The 27,921-nt window shown below is 42.2% G+C and overlaps 1 protein-coding gene across 1 annotated transcript in view; it reads right to left on the bottom strand.

Moving 5' to 3' along the window:
* Positions 1 to 27,921, bottom strand: part of LOC126092792 (neural-cadherin-like) — a 329,734-nt gene that overhangs the window by 197,331 nt on the left and 104,482 nt on the right. The window contains exons 6-8 of the mRNA XM_049908520.1: positions 21,112 to 21,345; positions 5,239 to 5,411; positions 225 to 371 (exon numbers count right to left, since the gene is read on the bottom strand). Coding sequence (XP_049764477.1) covers positions 225 to 371; positions 5,239 to 5,411; positions 21,112 to 21,345 — 554 coding nt within the window. The remainder of the gene's footprint in view (positions 1 to 224; positions 372 to 5,238; positions 5,412 to 21,111; positions 21,346 to 27,921) is intronic.

The raw sequence follows: 27,921 nt of genomic DNA, 5'->3' as shown, positions 1-27,921 counted from the left end.
GTAAACTGCGGGGCTTTATCTATAGTTAACAGAAAAAAGTTTTAGTTGTGTATTTCAGTTGGAATTAAAACTTATTCGCCTCTGACTAGCCGTAACTAAATGTTACTGTAGATGTTAAGAACCACACACTGCTGCATGCAGCTACACACGATAAAATACACATTCTTCATTAACGCTTCCGGGGAACTATATTGTTATGCTTTTGGAGGTCAGTCTTTACTAACCTTATCGGTAACTTGAATCTTGAATCTCAATACGTTGCCGTGGACGTCTTCATAGTCCAATGGCTTAATTGCTTTCAACGATGCAGTTCCATCACTATTCCTCTCGAGAGAAAATTTGTCTGATCCATAACCGCTGTTTCGAACCACCTGCAAATAAAAATGACGATAACCACATTCTCCCAGCTTGGACAAAAAAATGACAGAAAACAGCTTGAAATTACGAAATATGCGAGTTACTTGAGTATATTTTACATTTCTTCGTTTTTATTTTTTCACTTTTCTTTAGATCTTTTTCCATAGAAAGCTATTTTGAGTTGTCTGTACCATAGTCTATAGACCATTAGGCTAAATTCGTGGTGTGCGCACTTCGAGAGGAGATTTTCTAATAACTAGTCTGGAATAATATCTTTCTCAGCAATTTTCAAATTAAAATCCTATAACATAGCATCTAATATTTATTATTTCATTGTGCAAAATTTTGCTACAATTTATGATTTAATATATTGATGAGATAATAAAATGAATAAGAACTCAGATCATTAAGATATTAATAGCGATGTATTACAACTTTTTTATTTATAAGTTTCAAATGATCTTATTGGCTAACTGGGTGCACCTTCACTTTTAATGAACTACTTATAATATTCCCACAAATTATTTGTCTTAAAATATCAGTTTCAAAATGAGCGAATCCTGAATTTACCACTAAAACGCTCGCTGTGGCCATCTGTCCTTGCTATGACATTATGAGTCAGTCTGCTACCTGTCAGATGCTGTAGAACTCAAAACATCTTATATTACACTCTGCATCTGAGAAGAATGAGTAATACGGCTGTGAGTTGGGGTAATGTGTGCTACACGGTACAGTTTTCGCTGTTCTAGAAATATTTACATGAAAGCAACTACATGAAAACTGTAGCTGTGAGTTACCTGAAGAGGTACCAGCGACGTAAATACATTAAACCGCCTAACGTTTTCCCTGTACTGCTACTTCCGAAGTAAGTCGGTCGAATTCTGCATTTGTGTACATGCTATCAGTAAGTGATATATCAATAATTTATTAATACTGGTACTGTGTATGCGGCTACTGAAATGTGTTTGTTCATTACGATACATGTTTCGTTTGGCCCAGATAAAATATCGCCAATGATAGGATTTTCTCGTCTGTTGCTTGCTTTTAATGTGGATGTCATGTCTTCATTTACGCTTCACTTGAATTATCCCCTATGTCAACGCAGCTGTAAAAAAAGACTATTTTTTATCAACCGCCAATCAGTCGTAAAATGGAAAGCACAGTTAAAATAAAAAAAATGTTTTCTGTGGAACATTTAGCTACATCTTCCAGGTATTTCTCTATATAGTCGCCATTTAAACGTTTGTCACAGTGCGTCTTAGTGTGGTATAAACTTTCCAACACTCTCGTCAGACAAGGCAGCCACCTGTGATTTCCGCCAATTCCATACAATGGTCTGGAGCTCGTTGTCATGCTGTCATCATAGTCAGCATTTCATGTGAGCGAAGAGATGAAAATCAGAGAGAGTCAAGTGTCAGCAGTACGGTGGCAGACCAAACACTTCTAATCGAAAACGCTGCAGCAATGTCTTCACTGCACCTACAGAATGTGGACAAGAATTGTCATAAGGAATGAGATGCGTGACAGTTGCGTTATGCGGGTTGCATGAAATCAGGAGCAACCCCTCAGCAGCCACTTCACACTTGGCAGGAGACAATACTGTTCTAGGCATTTTTATATGCTCACAGTGCACTCAGAACTGAAAACTGCGGCATGACGCGATAGACATGCATGCTAGAGACACTGCGCAACACATCTCCGTAAAACTTTAATGGATTTTTCACAATGGTTTTAAATTTGTGACCAGTCGGAAGTTCAAAAGAAAATAGCCCTAATAAAAAAAAACGGAAGAAACTGTGAATCCATGACGAGCGAAAAACGGCACACAACAAGGCTGCCACTAAAGTTTCTGGTAAGGCAATATTTTTCAGAGAGACAGTTCACGGGCTGGCGCAGGGCAGAAGTGAACGAGCAGAAGGACTGTTTCCTTGCTACCTGCCTAAGCTGTTGTAGGCATTCTTCTCAGCTGTTTACTGTACACTTCTTGCGATATCTCATTAATGAATAAAGCTCACTCTTCTGTACTATTACATTTACAAAACTTTGTTTTACTTCTTGCCTGTACTGTTTACCATCCACCATTCACCAGACCATCAGTGCTCCTGGCTGATTCCACAGGTTGAAGTAAAAAATATTTTTCTTCATAATTTCTTGTAACATTAGGTTTTTTCCGAAACATCTGCCAATAAGTTTCTGTCGCAATGTACTCCATCGTAATTTAGACTAAAAACAGAAACTTCTAATATTTTTTTTCGAATTTTTGCAAACATTGTAAATGACGTCTAACTGGTAATTCCATAAGTAGTGCGACAAAACGTATCGCTTTTGTAAAGTGACGTGCTGCCCAACGTCTATACTATCTACGAATGATGACTGCTACCTATGAAAGTATTCTTTTTTCTTTTTTTTGCAGGTATTCTGGTGTGGCTGGACGCCGCCCATCTTGAAGACAGGGCGGCGAGAGCAACTTTCTTTTCCCCCTACGCGTTGCGGTGAATGCTGCTTTGACAGTTTACTCCGTGCTTTGACATCTCACAGTGGAGATGTACTGCGTGCCATGAAATAGAGAAGACTGTGACAATCAAGATGTTGTCACGGAAGGGAGTGTTTTTCTTTTAGTTGACACACCTGGACAGAGTTGGAGTGATTGCACATCTGAAAGAATCAGTGTCCGATGTTTGTCTGTGCATGGAATTGTATGTGCAGTTGTTCCGTGTAGGATAACAGAGATTGATATATTCGTACTTACGAAGAAAGGCTTTCTGTTGTTTGGTAGAAAGTAGAGAAGTAAGGAAAATTCGGAGCTGCTAGCGCCGAAGAAGGTGCACACGAGACGGCGTCCGCAGAGGAGGCAAAGACACGGTTTAGCTGCACAATTAATCAAAAAGACGCAGTACAATATTTAAAAATACCAGCGTACGTAATTTTTGTTCAGACATGCACACTTCATTCTGGCTCAGTCCGTGACATAACTGAATAACCCACGTAGGCCTACCAATGAAAGTGGTGATGACGAAAAGAGAGAAAAGTTGCCACCAGAGCGGGTGATGGGTTTCAAGCTCTGAAACAAGTTCTGCATATGGTTGACTTTTTAACGAAGATAACTGCGGTGACAACCCACTCTGCGGACACATGTAACTCACCTCTCACGACATCAGATTGACATACCACATCGAACTGTTCAATTACTCACCGATATGACAAGGGCGCTAGCCAGCCCTCCAATATGACTACTATATACACTACTGGCCATTAAAATTGGTACACCAAGAAGAAATGCAGATGATAAACGGGTATTCATTGGACAAATATATTATACTAGAACTGACATGTGATTACATTTTCAGACAATTTGGGTGCGCAGATCCTGAGGAATCAGTACCCAGAACAACCAACTCTGGCCGTAATAACGGCCTTGATGCGCCTGGGCATTGAGTCAAACAGAGCTTGGATGGCGTGTACAGGTACAACTGCCCATGTAGCTTCAACACGATACCACAGTTCGTCAAGAGTAGTGACTGGCGAATTGTGACGAGCCAGTTGCTCGGCCACCATTGACCAGACGTTTACAGTTGGTGAGAGATCTGGATAATGCGCTAGCCAGGGCAGCAGTCGAACATTTGCTGTCTCCAGAAAGGCCCGCACAGAACCTGCAACATGCGGTCTTGCATTATCCTGCTGAAATGTAGGGTTTCGCAGGGATCGATTGAAGGGTAGAGCCACGGGTCGTAACACATCTGAAATGTAACGTCCACTGTTCAAAGTGCCGTCAATGCGAACAAGAGGTGACCGAGACGTGTAACCAATGGCACCCCATACCATCACGCCGGGTGATACGCCAATATGGCGATGACGAATACACGCTTCGAACGTGCGTTCACCGCGATGTCGCCAAACACGGATGCGACCATCATGATGCTGTAAACAGAACCTGGATTCATCCGAAAAAATGACGTTTTGCCATTCGTGCACCCAGGTTCGTCGTTGAGTACACCATCGCAGGCGCTCCTGTCTGTGATGCAGCGTCAAGGGTAACCGCAGCCATGGTCTCCGAGCTGATAGTCCATGCTGCTGCAAACGTCGTCGAACTGTTCGTGGTTGTTGTCTTGCAAACGCCCCCATCTGTCGACTCAGGGATCGAGACGTGGCTGCACGATCCGTTACTGCCATGCGGATAAGATGCCTGTCATCTCGACTGCTAGTGATACGAGGCCGTTGGGATCCAGCACGGCGTTCCGTATTAGCCTCCTGAACCCACCGATTCCATATTCTGCTAACAGTCATTGGATCTCGACCAACGCGAGCAGCAATGTCGCGATACGATAAGCCCCAATCGCGATAGGCTACAATCCGACCTTTATCAAAGTCGGAAACGTGATGGTACGCATTTATCCTCCTACACGAGGCAACACAACAACGTTTCACCAGGCAACGCCGGTCAACTGCCGTTTGTGCATGAGAAATCGGTTGGAAACTTTCCTCATGTCAGCACGTTGTAGGTGTCGCCACCGGCGCCAACCTTATGTGAATGGTCTGAAAAGCTAATCATTTGCATATCACAGCATCTTCTTCCTGTCGGTTAAATTTCGCGTCTGTAGCACGTCATTTTCGTGGTGTAGCAATTTTAATGGCCAGTAGTGAATAATGTTGTCAGCAGTACGCACCACATTTACGACGTAATGGAATCTTTGTTAAAGTATAAGAAATTCGTAGGTGTTGCTGTCACTTCCAAGAAAACTACTCAATGATACAAAAGTAGCCCTCTCATAGAAAACAGTGTGTGAAAACTATTAATGAACTGCCAAACAGCTCAACATTTCTTACGGCGCAAATAACGCTGGTGAAATGTAAACAACAAGGTGTTCTGTCACATTATCTTACCTCGTACTGCAACATGCTAAACTCATCCTGATCACGTACTGTCACTGTAAGAATCGGCTTCTCCAGCACACTACCGCCGTCAGATTCGTCCACTTCCACGAACCACTCAACTTTCGAAAACTCTGGCGGTGTATCGTTGACGTCCTTTACAGTAATAGATACGGTAGCTGTCCCTGTAAAAAGAGTGAAAAGGAAGTTACACACTTACTTCACATTTAATGTGATTAAATCAATGGAAGATCCGCCCGGACAACTATGCGAGTTAAAGCACCACTTCCACTATATGGAGTGCACTGGCTCCCGACCGATTACGCCCGGAACACAGTGGGCTATATCGCTTCAAAACTGGACATAATGGAAAAATGGATATAAAATTCTATGAAACTGTGTTCTTTTGGACTATTTGGGTTGCTAATTAGGAATTTGATGCTGAAATTACAAAAAATTCAAAATGGAGAATCCAGATCAAGGATTATAAATTTAGTGGATTCGAGTAAAACTTCGGGCATAAATTATTGTGAAGTCGCTAATAACGAATTAGAAGTCAACATTGCCGTATTGAAATGTTTTATTCGATATTTTACATTTGTCAATAGAAAACATGATCAAATTCGTTGCCTATACAATTATTGCTTTCAGAAGGGTAGCTGTCGAGGTTGTCCACTGGTTTGCAAAGCAGATCTTCTACATCAGGTGGCATCTGTTTATCTTCTTCAGTTATCATTTTCTGGACTCTCGATATGAACGGTCTGAAGGTGCCAGTAACCGCTGGAACACGACATGCATCGCTTTCTCAAGTGAATGTTTGCGAGTAAAATCTTCTCGGTAATGCCGGGTGTCCTTATCCCAAGCTTCCTGCACATCTTCAGACAGCCGACCAATCGGCAGCGCAGCAACTTCGACTATGTCATAGCCATGCGTCAAAACTATGTAGACTGATGTTGGCATCGGGCATTATTTCAGAATATTGTGAGTCCGGTGGAGTTGGCATCCGATCTTCGAGAAATATATATTTTTTCAGGATTTTTGATAGCTGAGTTTTAGTTCTAGACTCTTCTGTACAAAATTTGAATAGTTCTGCAGCATTTAGTGGAAAAGTATTACTCGCGTAGATTTTAACATTGTGAAAAAAATTATTTGCCGATTTGTGAAAAAAAAATTATGATCACAATTCTGAAAGCTCCCAAAGAATTCTACAGAAAGGTCTAACGACATTTTTTGTACAGATAATAGTTTACCAGATAACTGCAAAAATGAGGGACCCATTTTTATCCTATGGCACTGCCGAGCGGTAGAAAAATGACTGTCCACTAAAAACGCGCAAATATGTGCATGCATTTACAAAAGTGGAGCCACGCAGAGGATATTATGTAGCCAACGATTTCGGATAAAAATTTCTTTCAAGGTTTAGAGCCGTTTCTTGGAATTTCCTGATTTTCTAATTTTTCCACATAGTAGCGTCTGGAATGTCGGTTTCCCTTATCCAACTGTCATTGTCAGGTTTTTACTTTATTAAAAACTACCTGTAAAAAAGACTAATTTATTATTTTTGCGAATTCTCACATTGTCCATTATCTGGGTACTATATGCCACTAGTATATACGCACAGCCACGCAATTTTGCCCTTAACTCAGATGTTATAAGTTTGCCGCTTTGTTACTAGATGGCACTACTAATCGTCGTGTCCATCTCATGGCAGTGACGGCTTACATGCCGTTTAGTCTGATGCCTCTTGCGCTGTGTATGTGCCAGTCTTAGCCCGTTACAGCTGTTAACTTGTGTCTCCACTTGGAACCATGGTTTTATCATTCTGTAATAATTGTCTGTCATTTTATTATGATTTTTATTCTTGATTCATGGAACACAAATATGTCATTTGACGAGAGCATTGTTGCCGAAATTTTAAAGTTGTTATGTGATTTCATGTAAGTACAGTTTTCTGGTTTTGGTTGAGAATTTTCACATTTGTATCTATTTTATGTATATTACTTATACCTTATATATTATTCTAGGTAACTTTTACCATTCTGATGAAGATAGTCTCAGAACCATCGAAACCTGGTTAATGAGTAATTTAAAAAAATTGTGTGCAACCGGTTGACTGACTATTACATTTTATATAATTGCATACATGATAGTTGAGCACAAGCCACAAAATATTTAAAATGCCATTATCTGTATCGCTTATTATTAAATTTAAGAAATAGTGTGAACTGATAACATAAAAATGTCTAGTTTCTTTATTACAGTATTTGTTAAATATTTGTTACAGAAAATTGACTGACTGATCTTTCAATTCCGCAAATATGAATTTTGTACGAATAATTATGTATTCCATGTAAATATGTGTTTTCGAAGTCAACAAAACAAGCCGACCGGAGTGGCTGAGCGGTTCTAGGCGCTTCAGTCTGGAACCGCACGACCGCTACTATCGCAGGTTCGAATCCTGCCTCGGGCATGGATGTGTGTGTCGTCCTTAGGTTAGTTAGGTTTAAGTAGTTCTAAGTTCTAGGGGACTGATGACCTCAGATGTTAGGTCCCATAGTGCTCAGAGCCATTATTAGAAAACAAGTCGGGACTGTATGGAGGATGATCGATGACAGTGAGCCCATGGCGTCAGATTGTTGCAGATGTTTAGCGCTGCTTCTCACACATCGACATAGTTACATTACACACCACAATATCACAAGCTATAATTCGTATGCTTCTAGCGATTTGCAGATATATAGAAATGAAGAATAACGATATAATAACGTTTGTTTTACCATATGTCAAAAACTTGGAGAGTTTTCACAGAAAAGCACGGAGGCATTACTTTTCAGCACGCCCTTGCCTACCTTGTGTCAACCGACAAACTTGAAATAGCTTCCGATTAGAAACATACTAAAGGCAAAATACAGTTCATGTAAACAGACCTGAAAATCGTAAAGTGGGTTTTTCTAGCAGCAGGACTTTGCTCCACAAAGTACGTAACGCTCCCGGCGTATCTTGTCGTCCCCTCGACAGTTACAAAATCGTGAAGGTGTTTTTCGACTGAGCGCAAATTGCAATGCGCCAGCGCTTAATGTCACGCGTAACAAGCCAGCTGATTCTGGACCAGTCTAACTCTAATGCGTTGCACATGGCATTATAGTTTGCTGCAAGTTGGATACAGTGGAAAATGGCTACAACGTGTGCTAAGAAATTTATTGAAGGGTAGAAGCACCTATCGAGACATTGGACGAATATATCGAGCGCGTTCTCACAGCTGTAGCCGCTTTACAAAAAATGGCTCTGAGCACTATGAGACTTAACTTCTAAGGTCATCAGCCCACTAGAACTTAGAACTACTTAAACCTAACTAACCTAAGGACATCACACACATCCATGCCCGAACCAGGATTCGAACCTGCGACCGTAGCGGTGGCGCAGTCCCAGACTGTAGCGCCTAGAACCTTCGGCCACCCCGGCTAGCTAAGGTTTAAACCTCTCTTCGACGTCGATTAAGTGATAGTCAACTAATATGTTCAATACATTCTCATTCTCTCGCTTCAGAACCATATTACAGTCCGCACAGAATACTGCGGCCCGTAGATGCTTAGATGCGCAGTTGGGTGGGCACACAGGGGGAGATTGGTAGTGGTGGGAGTTATGAGCAGACGCTGTAGGGGAAATGGCGAGCGCTGGAGGAGAAGCGACATTCTAAACTGAAACTTATACTCACGTTTTTTATGAATATAATGTGGAGTCTCTCCATAGCCTCAGTAGCGTGGTAACCATTCAAAAAGATCTGTCACCTCTGTTTTGGTTGGTGTCTAAAAAGAATTCCACTGAAAATTCAGCGATTTATTTTCGCTTGGGTTGTTAGCCATTTGTAATTTTCAGAGAAGCGTCTTGAGCGGCGAATCTTGAGTAAAACCTGAACATTTCTGTTATTGCTGTGTTAAAAATTTGCTTCCTTGGCCAAAAAACAGTGGGGTTTACACAGTGTCACCTCACTAACATGTTGTGCAGATACAGTTCTGCGAGAATTCTGAAACAGTGGTTTATTAAGTTTATTAAGTGAGGGACTGTGGAAAAGTAAAGTCAGTAGCTTATGAAAAAGCTCATCATTGGTGCAAAATAAAAGTGTAGTGTCTTCACTTACATTGTTCCAAAATCTACAGAATTTCTCATTTCACCAGCTATCAATGGCCTATAAAATTACATTCTTTCATCGAAAAATTCTGTAGTTAGTAGAATCACACAGTAGATAATGAATTTTTACATAATAACCATATGGCAAAATACTCGTATCTTTGTGTGGTATCATTTGCCAAAATCTAATTTCCATATCTCAAACCGTTTATGAAATATGGGGAATGTTGTGGATATTTCACTCTGGATTTATCGCTGGCGCTGGACGATCGCAAAATAATGAGTGTGCTACGTCAGATCAATTTTTTCGAGATTGGTAAAAGATAGAGCCCTCCAATCAAATATAAAGAAAAACTAGATATGTTGTCATCACCTCATATGCAGCGACATATCATGTAATATGCATATAACGCAAAATCATAGCGACCCTTATTTTTCATTGCAAAGTTTTTCGAATATCGTGCAATGTCTCACTTCCATGTAAATAGAACAATAACTATGACCATTAACGAAATGGTTGGCACATCATCATGAACCTGACATATAAAGCTATAAGTAACGCAAAGATGATTTTTTTTACCGAATAGTTTCTGTAAAGTCGTTTGAGAAAGACTGCAGGACGTTTGCCTCGATTCTGTGATCGCCGATCGGCCGAAAGGTGGCCAACGCTGTAGGCCTCCCCTTCCAAACAAACGAATGAACTCGCGCAGCGCTTTGGACGAAAATTGGTCACTGTACATTGGCACGGATACTGTTTTTCTGCGATTCGCAGTCTGGAGCAAATAAACTTCTCCATTGTCCATTATACGTTTAGCTGTCGGCAAACCCAGGAGTTTTCCTTTCGTTCCTATCACGTAATCCATCAGTATTGTACACTATATTAGCACTTTGGTTAAGGTAACAACAGTTTGTTTGAGCACTGTTCTCAGATAGTACATGTGTACTGAGTAGTTACAGCGATTACGTCCCATTTTCTGGAAGAATACAAATGCTTGACGTATTTAAGTTTTGCGTTGGCCCTGTCCTGTTAACGCAGAACAAAATTCCTGTTCCTAGAAAAATCGGGCTTAAACAAGATGCGCAGTCTACTGCACTCACATGTTAGTCGATCCCTGGAGTCAGACGTGTTGTTATTGTGTGAGGAGGAGCACATTCCAAGCTGAAGACGCTGCCAGTACAAGACAAGTTGAAGGGCAAAGTTCGTCATTGACAAAACCGCGAAGTGGCTGCAAATGTCTACCAGTTTTTGAAGAAAGAAACTGTGCTAAGTATTCCATTGAAACTAACATCCACTTTCAAAGGAGTAGCCGAAACAACTGGTTTGTCGTTTACCAATGCCCAGAGAATCAAGACAGAACTACAAAGACTTCAGGCAGGTGAATCCCCAACATTTTCAACACTTCGTAAGGAAAGCTACAGAAGATCTTGGAAAGCCAGCTGAGACAATTTTAATAAACATGTTGTTCGCTGTGCGGTGAATAATTTCCACACTACAGATAAAAAAAGAGCAACTTTAAAGAAAATACAAAAAAACTTAGAGAGTTTAATAAATTTTGAAGGATGTATATACACACTTCGTAAGGTTCTTCGCGTTGTAGGATTCATGTAGAAGAAGGCAGCAAATAATCGAAGAGTACTCCAGGAACAAAGCTCTATTACGGCAAAACTAAATAATTACTTAAGAATTATCCGAGGACACAGACATGAGTGGTGTCCAGTTGTCTGTGTGGACGAGACATATGTTCAGAATTGTCATACAGCAGTGTACAGATGCAGTGACAGTTCAGGGCACCGTCTTTTGAAACCTGTATCGAAAGCAAAAAAAAAGTCTCTTCATCTATGCTGGCGGGAAGGACAATTCTGTATCGAAAGCCTGTGTAAGGTTTAAATCTTGCCAGAAAGCGGGGTGTTGTCAAAACGACCCGGACTTCTCAAGTTACGAAAAGTGCGTCAGGGACGGATTAACATCTAATCTACTACCTGATACTGTCTTTGTAAAATGTAACGCCCATTATTACAACAAGTGGCTGACTTGTGCTCCAACATAAAACTCCACGAGGAGAGAAATGATGTCCTGTTTAACAGGAAAAGAAATTCGTTTTCACGAGAACATGCTGAGACCCCAGTTATATTCCTTGATCAAGATGAACGAATGTGTCAGGTCACTCATTAAACAGAAAGTATTTTAGCTGAAAATGGTCATACTGTATTACAACTTCTTCCATACCAACCAGAACTGAAACCTTTGGAATTGGTATAGGCAATGTCAAGAGTGGTATTTTCGAACTTAAAGTGAGACTCAGAATGGACACGTAATTATAACTTACAGACGACCAAATTGCTTCCACAACAAAAGAAGATTGAAAGAAACGCTGTGAGTACACAAAGGAAATTGGTGAGAAGTATATTTCAAGTGAAAGTTTACTGCGTCAGTGACTGGAGGATCGTAAATGTGGGGGCTTATACTAACTCGAAAAGTGACGGAAAGCAATACTGATTGCGCAAGCGAAGATGAAAGTAAATCAACCGACACTGCCAATGGAAGTGGAACAGACACAGCTACAGAGGATGGAGAAACGCAGTGATGCTCGTTTTCTGGATGTGCTCTTATATCTGAAAATAGTGACGGTGAGTGATCCATAGCATTATGTCAAATGATGAATTGTATTATTTGTAATGTGCTGTTTGTGTCAGTAATTACTCGAAAAAAGTAAACATCTTGTTAACAGAGAAGCTACTGTTTACGACCAAATTGCATGTTTCACATGGCTGTGCTTGTAAAATAAACCCACTTACACTTTCCTATGTGTGCTCGTACCGCTGCTAACCCCTTTGCAGTACAATGTTCTTCCCTTCCCTTGTATTTTCTCCTCTTGTGCTTGCTAGTGTCCTCCTCTGTTTGCATGAACTGTAAATATCGTAAGCTACAAGAGAAAACGAAATATGTGTGAAATGTTAGAGGATCAAACCCCATCGATATCGATTCCGATGTGATTTAGGAAAACCGAGGAAAACTGAGATTATCATCGCTGGACGAAAATCTGAACACCGCACTTTCAGAACAGAGGTCCAATGTCTTAATAGCATTGCCTATACAGCGGTACCATCAGAAGAGAATTGCTGAATAATAAGTAACTGGGGTTTAGCAATGATTGTAGGGAAAAGAGGTGACAGAAAGAAACAAAAACGTTAGGAAACAAGTATTTAAAAGAGATACACAGAAAGAATCGAGAAATAAATGGTTTGAGGTGAATATATTATTGATAAGCACTAAAAAATCGACATCCCTAAATTTCTGCGTAAAGGGTGACACATGCAATACTTGCGTAGCAACCAACATCAGCAAATTACACTCTCGCCAAAATGGCTTCAAAAGATGCAGACATTTAACCAAAATAAGTCCATCGTAACCTACGTTTATTTTCTGATCCAACAAGTTTTAGCACTGGCCGAATTCCTTACTTTGCTTAATTACACAGCATTTTTCAGTACTGAAGTGAATACTGCTCTGTCGAAAATGAGTGTGTAAAAATACATAAATGCAAATAATGGCAATAATGTAATTTATTGAGAACAAGCAGCGCCATTACTTGTTTCATACCGACAGGGTCATCGTCACTGTACATTTAGCTTATGCTGTGCATGCGATGTTGGCTGTTTTTCGTTGTGACAAGCTCCTTGGAGTGTTTCTGTCTCACAGCAAAAAACAATGTGACAAGAATGATTGCTTTAGGCTAATGGAATTTAATAACGAACAAACATAACGTAAACATGAATTATTCTTAAAATTGTGCATTATAGCTTTCATACAGGACGTTTTGCTATAAATAACCACCAAAAGCTACTAAAAGTTTTTATTTTTGTTGTTCTCTAACTAATTTCAACGTTGAGGTCATCATCTAGTAAAAGTTCTAAAATTTTTCAAAGTGCATCCCACATGTCATTTTCAAACTTCTGCCACATGAGGTTCTCAACACTGAAACTAGATGAAGAATAATAAAAATAAATACATTCAGTGTGGGAGACACATCAGTGACATGTGATGGGTTTGCGAACCTCGACGATACAGACAGCCGTAAAATAGGTACAACCCCAAAGGAGAGTATATGTGGACAGACCAGACAAACATGTGGTTCCTGAAGAGTGAAAGCAGCTTTTCCAGTAGATGGAAGGGCAAAGTCTCGATGATTGACTGATCTGGTATTGTAATATCAACCAAAATGTCCTCGTTGTGTTGGTACTGTGAACGGCTGAAAATAGGGGGAAAATACTGCCGTTATTTTTTCCTGATGGTATTCAGTTCTACTGTTTGGTGAAACGACGATGTCATCCTCTTGAGTAAAATATTCCAGAGGTAAAATTGTTCCCTATGCAGGCAGGAACTGCTTAGAAGTATGTTGTCATCAGGAAAAGCAATAGTGGAATTCACGGGAGAGAGCGTAAGAAGTTAGGTCCCTTAATCGGGTAGGTAGGTTTGGGAATTTAAAATGGGGGATGGTTAGGTTGAAGATATAGTGGGAATTAGTGAAGTTCGTTGGCAGGAGGAGAAGGACTTCTCCTCATGTGTTGTAAATATAGACAAGTACGGATAATGCAGGGTTAGGTGTAATAGTGAATAAAAAAACAGGTATACTATGAACAGTATAGCGCACGCGTTATCGTAGCCAAGTTAGGCAAAAAGTCAACTCCCAAATGACTCTGAGCACTATGGGACTTAACTTCTGAGGTCATTAGTCCCCTAGAACTTAGAACTACTTAAACCTAACTAACCTAAGGACATCACACACATCCATACCCGAGGCAGGATTCGAACCTGAGACCGTAGTGGTCGCGCGGTTCCAGACTGTAGCGGCCGGCCATCAACTCCCACCACAGCAGTATATATTTATATGCCACCTAACACCGTAGATGATAAAGAGATTGAAATAATTTACGGTGAGATAAAATAAATTATTCAGATAGTTAAGGGAGAGAAAATTTAATTGTGATGGGGGACTGAATAGTTAGAAAAGGAAGAAAAGAAAAAATGGTAGGAGAATACGGACTGGGGGACAGGGATGGTAAGGGAAGTCGCCTGGTAGAACTTTGTGCAGAGCATAATTTTATCATCACTATCACTTGCTTTGAGATTCATGAAAGAAGGTTGTATACGGGGTTGAGACCTGAAGACACTGGAAGATATCAGGTTGATTATATAAAGGTAAGACAAAGATTTCGGAACCAGATTTTCAACAGGATGACATTTCCAGGGCAGATGTGGACACAGCCAACAGTTTATTTCTTCTGAACTGTAGATTAGAGCAGAAGAAATTGCAAAGACAGAATAATTGTTGAGTGTCTCAAAGGGAACATTGCGCAACGGTTAATTGAAACAGGAGAAAAGAACGCTGTATAAGACGAATAGATAGCTTTGGGAGATGAAATAGTGAAGGCAACAGAGGACCAAATACGTAGAAGTCAAGACCTAGTAGAAATCCTTGATTATCACAGGAAATACTGAATTTCATTGATGGGAGGAAAATATATAAGAATGCAGCAAATGAAACAGGAAAAGGGGAGTTTAGTCGTATAAAAATTAGTTTGATAGAAAGTGCATGCAGGAATGACTAAAGGAAAGGTAGATACCGTCTATAAGAAAAGTAAACAGGCCTTTAGAGAAAGGAGAAACAGTTGAATGAATGTGAAGAGCTCAGGTGGGAAACTAACTCTAAGCGAGGACGGGAAAACTGAAAGGTGGAAGTAGTATATAGAGGAGCTATTCAAGAGAAATGAACTTGAAGGCAATATTAAGGAAATGGAATGGGCATAAATGAAGTTGAGGTGGTAGATATGATTCTACGAGAAGAATTTCACAGAGCTCTGGAAGAGTTAAGTGGAAACAAAGCTCGTGGAGTAGATAAGATTACCTCCGAATTACTGATATCCTTGGGAGAGTCAGCCATGACTAAGGTATTCCACCTGCTGTGCAAAATGTATGAGAGAGACGAAATACTTTCAGACTTCATGAAGAATGTAATAATTTCAATTGATGACAGGAGCTGACAGGTGTCAATATTACCAAATCATCAGCAAAATAAGTCATAGTTGAAAATATTAACACGAATTATTTACAGAAGAATGGAAGAACTGGTAGACGCCATCCTTGAAGAAGATCGGTTTGGATTCTGGAGCTTTCGAGAATGTTCACTGGATTACACTCTTTGAAATTCTAATGGTATCCGGGGAAAAATGCAAGAAGCGAACAGTTATTTACAACTTATACGTATACCAAACGGCAGTTATAAGAATCGAGGGGCATGGAATGGAAGCAGTGATTGAGAAGGGAGTCAGGCAGGGTTGTAACCTCTCCCCACTGTTATTCATTCTGAGCAAACTAAAGAAAAATTTGAAGAAGGAATTAAAGTTGAGGGAGAAGAAATAAAAACTTTTAGCTTACTCGGAACACATATTGAACGGAATAGGCAGTGCTTTGAAAGAATAGCACAAGATGAACTTTAACAGAAGCAAATCAAGGGTAATGGAATGTACCCGAATTTAATCAGGCGACGGTCAGGGAATTACATGAGGAAATGAGGCGCTAATAGTAGTAGATGAGTTTTGTTATTTGTGCAGGAAAGTAACTGATGACGGCCGAAGTAGGGACATAAAATGTAGACTGGCGTTGGCGAGAAAGGCGTTAGTGAAGAAATTTGTTAACATCGAATTTAGATCTAAGGATTAAGAAGTCTTTTCTGAAAGTATTTGTCTGGGTATAGCCTCGTATGGAAATGAACGATGAGTAGTTCAGACATGAAGAGAATATACGCTTTTGAACTGTGGTGCTACGGAAGAATATTGAAAATTAGATGGATAGATCGTGTAACCAATGATGAGGCCTAGGCGTGAATACAGGAAGCAGATTCATGTGGATGTAGGTTGCAATAGTAATGCAGACAGGAGAGACCTGCACAAGACGAGTAGCATGCAGAGCTGCATCAAATGTCTTAGGACTGAAGACCGTAACAACAACAATATTTTGTTGCATTTTATGCCGTTTGCGTACTACTCAACCACCATATTATTGCAATTGGCCGTTATGAGAAAGACTCGGTTACGTTACATTAAACAAGTACAGTGGTGAATAAGAAATAATTATCGCAGTATCAATGCTTCCAGGTCAGTGGTGTACATACCATCTTTTATACGAATAACGCATTATCATTGCTGATAACTGCACTCTAACAGCTAAAGAAATTTACACGGTTTGCAAGTACACAATAAACACACAACTGTGGAAAATACGTTTCGTGTGCGTTAACAAACAATTCATTAATTTGCAAGAGTCCAGCAAAGGAAAAAATGCAGGGTGTATACTGTTATTAGAAATGGAATTACATAATCACAGAAAAGAGGCTGTTTTACACCTCACGTGTCAGGTAAATGAATTACAAACAAAGCTCTTTAATTTCACAGAAAGCAGAAAACACATTTTAAATTAAACGCTTTAATAAAAAGAACGCCTGTCACTAGTCGCCTTGACGGGCCACGAACTTAATACGCTAAATGTTCTTTGTTTAAGCATTCGCACAAAAACATGCATATATTTCAAAGGCACTGTGGGCAGCAAAAACGTATGTGCTATTGCTTTATAAAGACCTCCCATTAAAAGGCGCCACTGCTGATAGCGGATCTCTCTTGAACTTCGAACTTTTAGTGAGGTATGAAACTTACTAATAATCTGTCAATTTTTAACAATATATACCAGGTAACTGTATGTTTTTAAAGCTTGAGAAAATTTTGAATTTTGTTTGTTGCCGTAGCAACCATACATAATGGTTGCTTTGATACATCGCATCGTTTCTGGAAAGTGCACTCTTATGCAGAATGTAAGCTATGGTACAGTTTGTATTAATTGGTACCTGAGGTTTAAGGTCCGAAGTTGCGATGTTTTCGCGACAAGCACTCTGCATGCAGACACCACAACGGTTCCCTCTCGGCGTCAATAGAAAATCCCTTTGTAGTCACGCTCGTGTCCTAGGGGGATAGTGTGGGGAGGTCATGGGAGTCACGACACCTGCTCCACCTTCCAAAACAGCGTTTCAGTCGAAGCGTTTATAGCAGTTCCCAAATTTTACAGCACACTTTCCGATATCAAAGTATCCTGAAAACTAAAAAGATCTAAAAATTGCGAGGAATTCTGTGAACGTTTAACAGCCGATGGGCTTGCAGCCAGACCTTCAATGAGTTGACTGAAGTCATGTGATAGCTCCTAATATCGTCTCGGATCTCCTTTTTCCCGGCATAGTGATGCAACTCGACGTGGCATTGGAAGTCCCCTGCAGAAATATTGAGTCATGGTGGCTCTACAATCATCCATAATTACGAAAGTGTTGTCGGTACAGGATTTTGTGCACGGACTGACCTCTACATTACATCCTCTAAACGTTCGATGGGATTCAAGTCGGGCGATGTGGGTGGTCAACTCATTCACTCGCATTGTCCAGAATATTCTTCAAACCAATCGCGGACAACTGTGGTCGGTGACGAGACACTTGTCATCCACAAAATTTCCATCGTTGTTTGGTAGCATGAAGTCAATACCTAGGTATTACAGTTACGAACAACTTAAATTGGAAGGAACACATAGAAAATGTTGTGGGGAAGACTAACCAAAGACTGCGCTTTATTTGCAGGACACTTAGAAAATGTAACAGACCTACTAAGGAGACTGCCTACACTACGCTTGTCCGGCCGCTTTTAGAATACTGCTGCGCGGTGTGGGATCCTTGCCAGATAGGACTGACGGAGTACATCGAAAAAGTTCAAAGAAAGGCAGAACGTTTTGTATTATCGCGAAATATGGGAGAGAGTGTCACAGAAATGATACAGGACTTGGGATGGGCATCATTAAAAGAAAGGCGTTTTTCGTTGCGACGGAATCTTCTCACGAAATTACAATCACCAACTTTCTCCTCCGAATGAGAAAATATTTTGTTGACATCGACTTACATAGGGAGGAACGACCACTAAGATAAAATAAGGGAAATCAGAGCTCACACGGAAAGGTATAGGTGTCCATCCTTTCCGCGCGCTATACGAGATTGGAATAATAGAGAATTGTGAAGGTGGTTCGATGAACCCTCTGCCAGGCACTTAAATGTGATTTGCAGACTATCCGTGTCGATGTAGAAGTAAATGAATGGCTGCAGATGGTCAATGATCGGTACAGTTGAACCAGAGGACCCAGTCAGTTCCACATTAACACAGCCTACACCATTATGGAGCCACTACCAGCTTGCATAGTGCCTTGTTGACAACTTGGGACCATGGCTTGTCGGACGGCAGGCTCGAACCCTACCATCAGCTCTTAACAACTAAAATCGGAACTCATTTGACCAGGATAAGTTTTTCCAGTAGTCTAGGGTCCAACTGATGTGGTCACCAGCCCAGGAGAAGCGCTGCATGCGATATCGTGCTGTTAGTAAAGCCACGCGCGTCGGTCGTCTGCTGCCATAGCCCATTTCGTCGCTCTATCCTAACGGAACCGTTAGCCATATTTCCTAGGTTGACTTCTGCGGTTGTTTCACACAGTATTGCTTGTCAGCTAGCACTGATAACTCTACGCAGACGCCGCTTCTCTTGGTCGTTAAGTGAAGGCCGTCAGCTACTGCGTTGTTCGTGGTGAGAGGTAATGCCTGAAATCTGGTGGTTGACACTGTGGATCTCGGAATATTCAATTCCCTAGCGATTTCGAAATTGAATGTCCTATGTGTTTATCTCCAACTACCATTCCGCGTTAAAAGTCTGTTAACTCCCTTCGTGTGGCCACAATCACATTAGAAATCTCTTCGCATGAGTCACCGGAGTACAAACGATTTTTTTTTTTTGTTTGGAGTTTAAGGGCGCTCAACTACTGAGGTCATTAGCGCCCAGTCACAATTGTTAGAGGACATAGAATCTAATAAAACTCAAGGGGGGGGGGGACCCCAGAAAGTTCTTACAAAGATGCAGATAAAATAAGTGAAAGAGTGAGATGTCTTTGGACATGCCAGTCAAAGTAATGAATCGAAGTACACGAGCAGCTGCTCGAGCGTCATCAGCTAAAATATCCTGTAAAGTAGATGGCAGAGACAGGACAACACGAGATTGACTAAAACGGGGACACGACAATAAAACATGGCGCACTGTTAATGCATGACCACAAGGGCACTGCGGGGCTGGGTCACCAGAGAGCAGGTAGCGGTGGCTAAACCGGCAATGCCCAACCCGCAACCTGGTCAGAAGGACCTCTTCTCGCCGAGATGGTCGGGAGGAGGTTGTCCAAACTGTTGGGAACGGTTTTACGGCCCGGAGCTTGTTTCCTTGAAGTGATGACCAAGTATCCCACCACAAGAACACAAGCCTCTTACAAACAACCCCACTAACGTCAGTTGACGGAACACAATGGGAGGCTGGCCGAGGCAGGAGGACTGCAGCCTTGGCTGCAGCATCAGCAGCCTCATTCCCAGGCACTCCTACATGGCCGGGAACCCACAGAAAGCTGACAGGAGAGCCATCGTCACCACCCGAATGGAGGGACTGCTGGATCCGTTGCACCAAGGGATGGACCGGATACGGAGCTCCAAGGCTCTGAAGAGCACTGAGTGAATCAGAGCAGAGTACATACGATGAATGGCGGTGGCGGCGGGCATACTGAACGGCCTGATGGAGAGCAAAAAGGAGTACAAACGATAGCTACATCAATGCACTTCTCGTTTCTACCTTGTGTACGCGATACTACCGCCATCTGTATATGTGCATTGGTAACGTGTAGTCAGTGTCGGTCCAAACAAATCCTGATCATCACATCTTCCATATGAAGTTCAGCGTCGAGGGAAAGCATCGGTTCGTCTGTCATTACAAACACTGTGATTAATAAATCGAAATTTTACATGGTCCTTAGATAGAGGGCTCCCATAATAGTCTAGTGTGTTATTCATTTTATCGATATTATATTAACACGAACACTTAACCACAAAGAATAATCGGTACTCCAGCAGCGGTTGAGCAGCGCTTCTGTATGGCGGTGGCATTCAGCGCGGGCCAGGGCGGTGTTGCCGCTGCTGGAATACTCGATATTCCTGGTGTTTTACTGTCCCTGTTAATACATATCGGTACAATTAATATCGCACTAGATTTTTCTGGGACCACTCTGTCGAATGAGCACATAAAATTCCACTTTACAGATCATTTTGTTCGTAACTAGAAAATAGCAGGCGCTTTCCATCGACGCTGGGCGTCGCATGAATGACGTTATGAGCGACATTTGTTTGGACTGACTCCAGGTACACGTTCCAAAAACAAAACTGCAAGTATCTGTCGAAACAGCAAAGAAAATACGCATGACGTCTCTTAAGAAAGAGTCTCCAAGCACGTGAAAAATGTGTTTTTAATTTAAAATTTTGTTACGGCCAGTTGTCCGTAGTCCAAGGCATATTTCTGCGCCTACCCATTCGTCTCCTAGTGCTGGAAGCATCACCAGAAACTATTAAGACTAAGATAGCAGTTTCTAGCTGATACAACAAAATTAACGAAGCATGCTAATTCCAGCCGTGAAAGCCAGCATTGAATGAATAATAATATGGTTTCACGACTTCTACTCAAAATCCTCCTCCTTTTCACACTTCAGAAAATTTCGATCGTCTTGTAGGATTAATGTGTGGATCCCTACGACTTGTCAGCAGTGCATCTAAACAAACAAATCGTTATTAATGTCATCAAGTCACAATCAGCACTTACCTTCGAACCCACCACCGTCCGTGGCGACTACCTGGATGGAGTAAGCGGGAGTCCGTTCGCGATCCAAGCAGCAGATAGCTGTCGATATCTCTCCCGTGTCTGCGTCGATTTTAAATATGGCAGAACCTGTAGTCTCATCCACGGCATTCTTGTCAATGTAGTACCTAAGTCTGGCGTTGCTCCCCTCGTCTGGGTCGTCATTGTCTTCTGCCGTCACATTCAGGATGAAAGTCCCTGGTTATTTGAAAGAAAAAAAAGCACATTTTCACTTGGGTAACACACTCGAACTGGAACAGTTACGTGACAGCACCAAGTCACAGTTATTAATTTGTTATAAACTCATGTCACCAGCATAGATGAAAATATTCCAGGAAAACGGATGCCACTTTCATGTATTAATTGAAAAGTACGCTACTGGCCATTAAAATTGATACACCAACAAGAAATGCAGATGATAAACGGGTATTCATTGGAAAAATAAATTATACTAGAACTGACATGTGACTACATATTCACGCAATTTGGGTGCATAGATCCTGAGAAATCAGTAGCCAGAACAACCACCTCTGGCCTTAATAACGGCCTTGATACGCCTGGGCTTTGAGTCAAACAGAGCTTGGATGGCGTGTGCAGGTACAGCTGCCCATGCAGCTTCAACACGATACCACAGTTCATCAAGAGTAGTGACTGGCGTATTGTGACGAGCCAGTTGCTCGGCCACCGTTTTCAATTGGTGAGGGATCTGGAGAATGTGCTGGCCAGGGCAGCAGTCGAACATTTTCTGTATCCAGAAAGGCCCGTACAGGACCTACAACATGCGGTCGTGCATTATCCTACTGAAATATAGGGTTTTGCAGGGATCGAATGAAGGGTAGAGCCACGGGTCGTAACACATCTGAAATGTAACGTCCACTGTTCAAAGTGCCGTCAATGCGAACAAGAGGTGACCGAGACGTGTGACCAATGGCACCCCATACCATCACGCCGGGTAATACGCCAGTATGGCGATGACGAATACACGCTTCCAGTGTGTGTTCACCGCGATGTCGCCAAACACGGATGCGACCATCATGATGCTGTAAACAGAATCTGGATTCGTCCGAAAAAATGACGTTTTGCCATTCGTGCACCCAGGTTCGTCGTTGAGTACACCATCGCAGGCGCTCCTGTCTGTGATGCAGCGTCAAGGGTAACCGCAGCCATATTCTCCGAGCTGAGAGTCAATGCTGCTGCAAACGTCGTCGAACTGTTCGTGCTGATGGTTGTTTTCTTGCAAGCGTCCCCATCTGTTGACTCAGGGATCGAGGCATGGCTGCACGATCCGTTACTGCCATGAGGATAAGATGCCTTTCATCTCAACTGCTAGTGATACGAGGCCGTTGGGATCCAGCACGGCGTTCCGTATTACCCTCCTGAACCCACCGATTCCATATTCTGCTAACAGTCATTGGATCTCGACCAACGCGAGCAGCAATGTCGCAATACGATAAACCGCAACCTCGATAGGCTACAATCCGACCTTTATCAAAGTCGGAAACGTGATGTTATGCATTTCTCCTCCTTACACGAGGTATCACAACAACGTTTCACCAGGCAACGCCAGTCAGCTGCTATTTGTGTAAGAGAAACCGGCTGCAAACTTTCCTCATGTCATCACGTTATAGGTGTCGCCACCGGCGCCAACCTTGTGTGAATGCTCTGAAAAGCTAATCATTTGCGTATCACAGCATCTTCTTCCTGTCGGTTAAATTTCGCGTCTGTAGCACGTCATCTTCGCGGTGTATCAATTTTAATGGCCAGTAGTGTAGTAAATTTACAGCAAAAACGGCCTTGCCGCAGTGGTAACACCGTTTCCTGCCAGATTACCGAAGTTAAGCGCTGTCGGACTTGGCTAGCATTTGGATGGGTGACCGTCAAGGTCGGCCGAGCGCTGTTGGCAAACAGGGTGCACTCAGCCCTTGTAAGGTCAACTGAGGACTACTTGACTGAGAAGTGGCGGTTCTGGTCTCGGAAACCGACATACGGCCAGGAGAGCGGTGTGCTGACTACGTGCCCCTCCGTATCTGCATCCAGCGACGCCCTTCGACTGAGAATGAGATTGCCGTCGGTCCCTTGCGACGAGGACCATCTGTCGTCAACCAGCGAGTGTCCAGTTGCGGTATTGGCATGAAAATTCCAGAGTTCGTCGCCGATGGACAGCAGTGAGCATGGGTGCTTGAACCAGGCGCTTGCCGTAGAAGCCCATACGCAGCAACGTTTGCTGAATGGTCATTGAGGAGACATTGTTGATAGCCCCTTGGTTCATCTGGGCGGTCAACAATTGCACGTCTCTTCACCCGTTGACATTTCCGCACCCGTCATTCTCCCCTTTCATCTATGACATATGGTGCACCACAGTTTCCTAATCGCCAGTTTCGAATAGCGCCATTTTGCCATGCGCCTTATACTTTAACGATGGTAGCATACGAACAGTTTATAAACTTAGCCCTTTCGGAAATGCTTCAGCCCTTGACCTAAAAGCCAATGATGATGCCCTTTTGGGCGTCAGACAAAGCTCCGTTTCCGCATTACGACAACAGTTGCTCTGTTCTCGTGTCCCCCTGACACGTTTTATTTACCATCCACTGCTAGTGCTGTTACCTGCCGTATGTGAGTGATTGCTGCATGTCGACGTTGAACGTACAAGGCAGTCACGTTAATGTGACTGGATCATGTAATTAATAATGCGCGGTGTCATCATACTACATGATACTTCATTCAGTTATGATACAGCAAACGGCACGGGATTAATAACATAAAAACAATGTTTACTCAGCTCTTCACCTCGGCTATAGTATGTTCACTTCCGGTACAAAGTAAAATGACCTGAAAAATGTGAGATGTACAGGGTGGCGTACGAAATGTGTTACCATTTTGTTTTTGAATATAAACTTTATTGTCAATACAATCTGAAAGGAACATATACTACAATGAAGAGCCGTCCATGGAGATTTGTTCTAACTCAGCACATGCTTAATATGTCCACCATTTCGTTTCACTACTTCCTTCAAACGAACACTGAATTTAGTGATTACCCTACAGCACATGTCTTCCATAATTCACTGCAATCTTGAAGAATAAGTATTCTGAGCTCCATTAAATCAATTGGACGTTTCGAGAAAATTTTTTCCTTTAGATACCCCCAAAGAAGAAAGTCACATGGATAGAGGTCTGGACTATTGGGGGGCCAATTTTGTCCGTCATTGAAGCGACCTGGAAACCTGAGTGAAATGATCTGCATGTCGAAATGCTAGTGTAAAAACTCCAACACAGTGTTTGCAGTATGTGGCCTTGCTCAATCTTGCATGAACCACTGCGTGTTGAAGGGCAAGGCAGTAGCAAGAAGCTGGGGAATGAAGCTATTGCGAAGCAAGCTCGCTGTTCACAGTTTCTTCAAAGAAACAACGTCCAATAAGTCCGTGACTGGAAATTGCTGCCCATGCTGTAATCCTCGGAGCATAATGTTGTCGTTCATGAAGCACTTTTGGGTTTTCCGTGGCCCCAAAACGTGCATTTTGTTTGTTAACCATACCGTCTAAATGAAAATGCGCCTCGTCTGAAAACCAAACGTTGTTGAGAGTTTCTTCCCTATACTCCGCCCACTGAGCAAACAGTAGTCTCTGCTGCTTGTGTTCTTCAGTGAGCTTCTGTGCACAGGTCATCTTGTATGGGTACGTTTGGAGGTCGCTTTTAAGAATGCATTGAACGGAGCGTCTGGGTATTCCAAGTTGCACTGCTGCCTTTCTGCAAGATTTCCCGGGACTTCTCTGTACAGCAACTCGTACCACTTCAATATTCTCCGGCGAACAAACAGGCTTAGGCCGAGGTCTCTTCGCATCCAATACTGTTCCTTCCTGTACATATTTATCGTACAACCTGTGGATGGTCTTCTTGCAAGGGACCCATCGTGTGTTAAACTGTTGTCAAAAACGCCTCTGAGTCACAACAAGGCTTTTCGTTTCATGAAAAAGTAACACAATTGCCGACCATTGCTGTGTCGTCAGTCTTCTATTGTCAGCCATTGCTGCTTACTAGTCTCCTAGGGACAGTATCGTGAATTACACGACATTTCGTAACTCATTTGTTTTTCCAAGCTCAGCTGGTACTGCTGCGGTATATCCCAGCGGGATATCTAATGTGCGTCGTAAATTGTGAAAGAAACAATTTGTAACACATTTCGTGCGCCACCCTGTATTTTGTTTTTCAGATTCACAGACGACTGAGACGGTATGGACGGTCTAGGTTTTAGTTCTTTTGTCCGCGGGTTCGTTAACAATTACGCCCAATCGTCTTATTGATTCCCATGCAGCCTGGCTTACTCTTATTTTATAATTTTCTGTGTAATCATCTGACCGCGAACTACTAAGTTAAGAAATCATTCACCATGTACGTAGTTCATAGAATGGCAATTAAAACAAAACGGAAAGAAGAAAGGGACATTGTGGCTTAATATCCCGCCGAGGATGATGTCATGATAGACGGTGGTAAGACACAAAGGAATTAAAGACATTGGCTGCCAGTGGGCACTCAGTTATACGGGGTGTTCAAAAACTCTCTCCGCAGTGCCGTATGATTGTTAGCTGCGCGTGCCGTATGCCGCAGTCAATATACCGAAATAAAACCCAGTGAATTACAAGTTATTAATTTATTGAATATTCATTTTTACTTACAAATTTTCACATTAAACGTTGAAAGTGTCCCCGCTGTTGTTAAATACACAATTCAGTTCGTCAAATCATGTTTCCAAACACAAGCTGTAACAATTCTTCTGTAACAGAAACAGTGAAAGTGGATCTTGCAGTTTTAAATTCATCGATGGATTTTGGACGGCTTTTATAGACAGTAGCTTTCGCTGCACCACAGAAGAAAAAGTCAGGTGGTGTTAGGTCAGGCGATCGTGGAGGCCAAAGCCCCTATGAAATTATGCGATCACCAAAAACATCAGCAAGCAGTGACATTGAAATGCGAGCTGTATGCGCGGTTGCACCATCTTGTTGAAAATAACCGTTCAGTATTTCACTTAACACAAGTTCTCTAATGAATGGGTACAGAATATCCCTGTAGTATCGTTGTGAGTTTGTTGTTTCGTTGAAAAATATGGGACCCACAAACCGACGTCTAGAAATTGCAATCCAAACTCCTATTTTCACATAATGAAGTGGTTCCTCATGAATACACAATGGATTTGCAGTGCTCCACATACGAGAATTTTGCGAGTTCATGTACCCGGATAAATGAAACCACGCCTCATCAGTGAAAAACGTTTCATTAAGAATTTCCCTTCCATTTTGTTGAACGAAATTTTTGAACCATTGACAATAATGCAGTCTCTTGCCATGATCAGTATTTTTCAGTTCCTGCACGACTGTTACTTTGTATGGGGAAAGTTCTAATTTTTTCCTTACAGCTGTGTGGGTCGTTCCGACACTAAAATCGATTTCCTGGGAGAGTTTTCTCACTGACCTGTTCGGATTCATGGACATTTTATCGAAATATCGAGTAGTTTATCCTCAGACAAAATGCTAGGACGACCATTTCGCGGTGCATCTGTCACTGAAACCGTACTTACAAATTTGTTAATCAAATCTCGCACAGCATCGCGATGTGGGAGTGTTGTCTCTGGGAAAACTGAATTAAATGTTTGACGAACTGAAAGTGTGTATTTGCCGCCAGCTTTGAACACTTGGTCGACTAAAAACACACGTTCTTCAATGGTTAGCATTTTAACAGTGACAAAAACGAAACCAACGAACAAAGGAACTAAACTTTCACGTCAACACGTAAGGACACACACCAACGATACTACTGACGCTGGCTGAGATAAACGAAACTGTGGAATGTTGGGAGAGTCCACTTGAAGGGAAGTAACCCAGGCATGCGAACAATCATACGGCACGCGCGACTAACAATCATACGGCATTACGCAGAGACTTTTGTGAACAACCCGTGTTAATGGGATCAAGTTCAAAACTTGTGCCGGAGCGGTATTTGAACCCGAATCGCTTGCTTACTAGGTAAATGCGCTGACCAGTATACTATCCAGACACAGTGATCAGCAGAATCGTACGGACTAACCTTTCACCTCTCCCGTTAGACCCGTACTCTTAACTTACACCACACACACTGCTGGTGAGCGTCCGTGGTCATTAGCCTAATTATTCGCGCCATCTCGACAATTCCCGTAAGAGTTCGAGCTTGGTGTGGATCTGCACTGAAGTGATCACTTGTTCTCATCACGTTAATTATACAGGGTGTTACAAAAAGGTACGGCCAAACTTTCAGGAAACATTCCTCACACACAAAGAAAGAAAAGATGTTATGTGGACATGTGTCCGGAAACGCTTAATTTCCATGTTAGAGCTCATTTTAGTTTCTTCCACCTACGCTCAATGGAGCACGTTATCATGATTTTATACGGGATACTCTACCTGTGCTGCTAGAACATGTGCCTTTACGACACAACATGTGGTTCATGCACGATGGAGCTCCTGCACATTTCAGTCGAAGTGTTCGTACGCTTCTCAACAACAGATTCGGTGGCAGATGGATTGGTAGAGGCGGACCAATTCCATGGCCTCCACGCTCTCCAGACGTCAACCCTCTTGACTTTCATTTATGGGGGCATTTGAAAGCTCTTGTCTACGCAACCCCGGTACCAAATGTAGAGACTCTTCGTGCTCGTATTGTGGACGGCTGTGATACAATACGCCATTCTCCAGGGCTGCATCAGCGCATCAGAGATTCCATGCGACGGAGGGTGGATGCATGTAT

The sequence above is a fragment of the Schistocerca cancellata genome, chromosome 7, assembly GCF_023864275.1.
Source record: "Schistocerca cancellata isolate TAMUIC-IGC-003103 chromosome 7, iqSchCanc2.1, whole genome shotgun sequence".
Classification (NCBI taxonomy): domain Eukaryota; kingdom Metazoa; phylum Arthropoda; class Insecta; order Orthoptera; family Acrididae; genus Schistocerca; species Schistocerca cancellata.
This window is presented reverse-complemented; position numbering and strand designations above follow the sequence as displayed.